At 57.2% G+C, this 2,477-nt stretch overlaps 1 protein-coding gene across 1 annotated transcript; it reads left to right on the forward strand.

Moving 5' to 3' along the window:
- The first annotated feature begins 1,121 nt into the window (after positions 1 to 1,121).
- CY4H1orf68 (chromosome Y4 C1orf68 homolog) lies at positions 1,122 to 1,991 on the forward strand. Its single transcript, XM_038768326.1, has 2 exons — positions 1,122 to 1,311; positions 1,387 to 1,991. The coding sequence occupies exons 1-2, from the start codon at positions 1,122 to 1,124 to the stop codon at positions 1,989 to 1,991; spliced, it is 795 nt and encodes a 264-aa protein (XP_038624254.1).
- The last annotated feature ends 486 nt before the right edge of the window (positions 1,992 to 2,477 follow it).

Genomic DNA, 2,477 nt, shown 5'->3' on the forward strand with positions numbered 1-2,477 from the left:
CCATTTTACGGATGAGATCATCGAGACACAGAGAAGTTAAGTGACTTGCCCAAAGTCACACAGCAGACATGTGGCAGAGTCAGGATTGGAAGCCAGGTCCTGAGTCCCAGGCCTGTGCTCTATCCACTAAAGCATGCTGCTTCTCTAGACTGTAAGATCATTGTGGGCAGGGAATGTGTCTGTTTATTGTTATATCATACTCTCCCAAATGCTTGGTACAGTGCTCTGCACACAACAAGTGCTCAATAACTACGACTGACTGACTGAGGAAGCAGCATAGCCTAATGGATAGAGCCCAGGCCTTGGTTCTAATCCCAACTCCACACTTGTCTGCCGTGGTGACCTTGGACAAATCATTTTACTTTTCTGTGCCTCAGTTCCCTCAGATTTAAACGGGGATTAAGACTGTGAGCCCCTTGTGGTACATGGATTGTGTCCAGCGGGATTAGTTTGTATCCAGCCCAGCGCTCAAGTCAGTGTCTGGCACATAGTAAGCGCTTAACAGCTACTGTTAAAAAAAGGAGTGGGCCATCGCACCGGGCCCCTCCCACTCTGTCCCCCTGGAGCGATAGGACTGACAGCCAGTGGGGAGGAAGAATGGGCAGAAAACTGGGGTCTGCCTGAGCAGAGTTTGGAGGACGCTAGAGGTGTGCTTCTTCGGAAACTGGACCCTATGCGACCCTCCCGCCACGTCCCGGGAGGAGGGGGGCGGGGTCCACTTAGGGTTTTTTTCATGGTATTTGTTAAGCGCTTACTATGTTCCAGGCACTATACTAAGCGCTGAGGTAGAAACAAGATAATCAGGTTAAACATAGGTTTCACTTCACCGTATCTGTTAAGCGCTTACTATATTCCAGGCACTATACTAAGCGCTGGGGTAGATGCAAGATAATCAGGTTGGACATGGGTTTCATTTAACCGTATTGAGAGACTGCTGTGTGCAAAGCGCTACGAGAGTACAATATAACAAACTGTGAGTGGCATGCAACCAGGGAGGGCAAGCCCCCGGGGCAGCCCCGATTCTGGGTGGGATGGGACGCTTTTTTCGGTCGGAAACGAACTCGAAGTTTTCTTGCAGGTCGTCTCTCCTTCCTCCTCCTCCCTCCCAAGCGCGCAACGAGATGTGTGATCAGCAGAAGCAGCCCCAGACCTTCCCTGCTCCCGTAGCTCAAGTGAAAGGGGTTGGGCCCGGTCCTGTTCAAGTGACCAAGTGCCCGGCGCCTAATCCGATCGAAGCCCTCGTGAAGTGCCCACCGCCGTGCCCGGCTCAAACTTACGTGAAATGCCCACCGCCCTGCCCGACGCAAACGTTCGTGAAGTGCCCGCCGCCATGCCCGACTCAAACTTATGTGAAATGCCCGCCGCCCTGCCCGACTGAAACCCTCGTGAAGTGCCCTCCGCCGTGCCCGACTCAAACCTACGTGAAATGCCCTCCACCGTGCCCGACTCAAACCTACGTGAAATGCCCGCCGCCGTGCGTGACTCAAAACATCGTGAAATGCCCACCGCCGTGCCAGACTCAAACGTGCTACGTCCAGTGCCCGGCACCGTGCCCTCCTAAGTGCCCGCCGCCGTGCCCCATCCAAAAATACTACGTCCAGTGCCCGCCGCCGTGCCAGGTGCCAACGTGCTACATCCAGCGCCCGAGTCAGACATACTACGTGCCGCAGCGCCCGGCCTGGCGCCCGGCTCCTCAGTATTGCCCGCCGCCGTGCCCTCGCCCGTGCCCTCGCCCGTGCCCTCGCCCGTGCCCTCGCCCGTGCCCTCGCCCTCGCCCGGCGGCCCCGAGCTGCTGCCCTTCCTCCTCCAATTGCTGTAACCTGGCACCTTGCAGTTTCGGCATCCGCCCCCTGCGCCGCTGGGTGCGCGGCCCCGAATGCTGCGATAATAGCTGCGGTGGGTACGGGGACGAATGCGAAGACTCGGGCTGCTGCCTGGGTATCATTCCCATGCGTGCCAGCGGGCCGGCCTGCTGCGGGGATGAATGCTGAGACGAACGAGGAAGAGGAGGAGGCCTGGCTCCAGGAGAGGGATTCTTTTCCCCAATCCCTCCCTCCACCCAAGTCCACTGTAAGGATGCCCCCTCTCCATCCCCGAACGAGCAGCATCCCCTTGCTGGGGGTTACGCGGGGGAGAGGGCTGGCATGGAGTGTGGGACGATGGGAGGTGAACGGGGAGAGTAGATTTGGACCAATTCGGCACTAGTAAAATTCATTTGACGACTCTGAACTGGCTCCGGATCTTTGGCTTGACAATTCCACGTTCATTCATTCTCTTCCTCCCTTCAAAGCCCTACTGCTAGCTCACCTCCTCCAGGAGGCCTTCCTAGACTTAGCCCCCTCCTTCCTCTCCCCCTCCTTCCTCTCCCCCTCCTTCCTCTCCCCCTCCTTCCTCTCCCCCTCCTCCCTCTCCCATCCCCCCACCCTATTTCCTTCCCCTCCCCACAGCACCCGTATACATGTTTGTACAGATTTATT

Source organism: Tachyglossus aculeatus, chromosome Y4 (assembly GCF_015852505.1).
Source record: "Tachyglossus aculeatus isolate mTacAcu1 chromosome Y4, mTacAcu1.pri, whole genome shotgun sequence".
NCBI lineage: Eukaryota > Metazoa > Chordata > Mammalia > Monotremata > Tachyglossidae > Tachyglossus > Tachyglossus aculeatus.

What these genes read in the sequence shown, in the direction of transcription:
- CY4H1orf68 (XM_038768326.1), top strand. Translation starts at nt 1,122, where the DNA reads ATGTGTGATCAGCAGAAGCAGCCCCAGACCTTCCCTGCTCCCGTAGCT. An exon ending in GCCCTGCCCGACGCAAACGT is followed by an intron (nt 1,312 to 1,386) that starts TCGTGAAGTGCC and finishes CTGAAACCCTCG; the next exon opens with TGAAGTGCCCTCCGCCGTGC.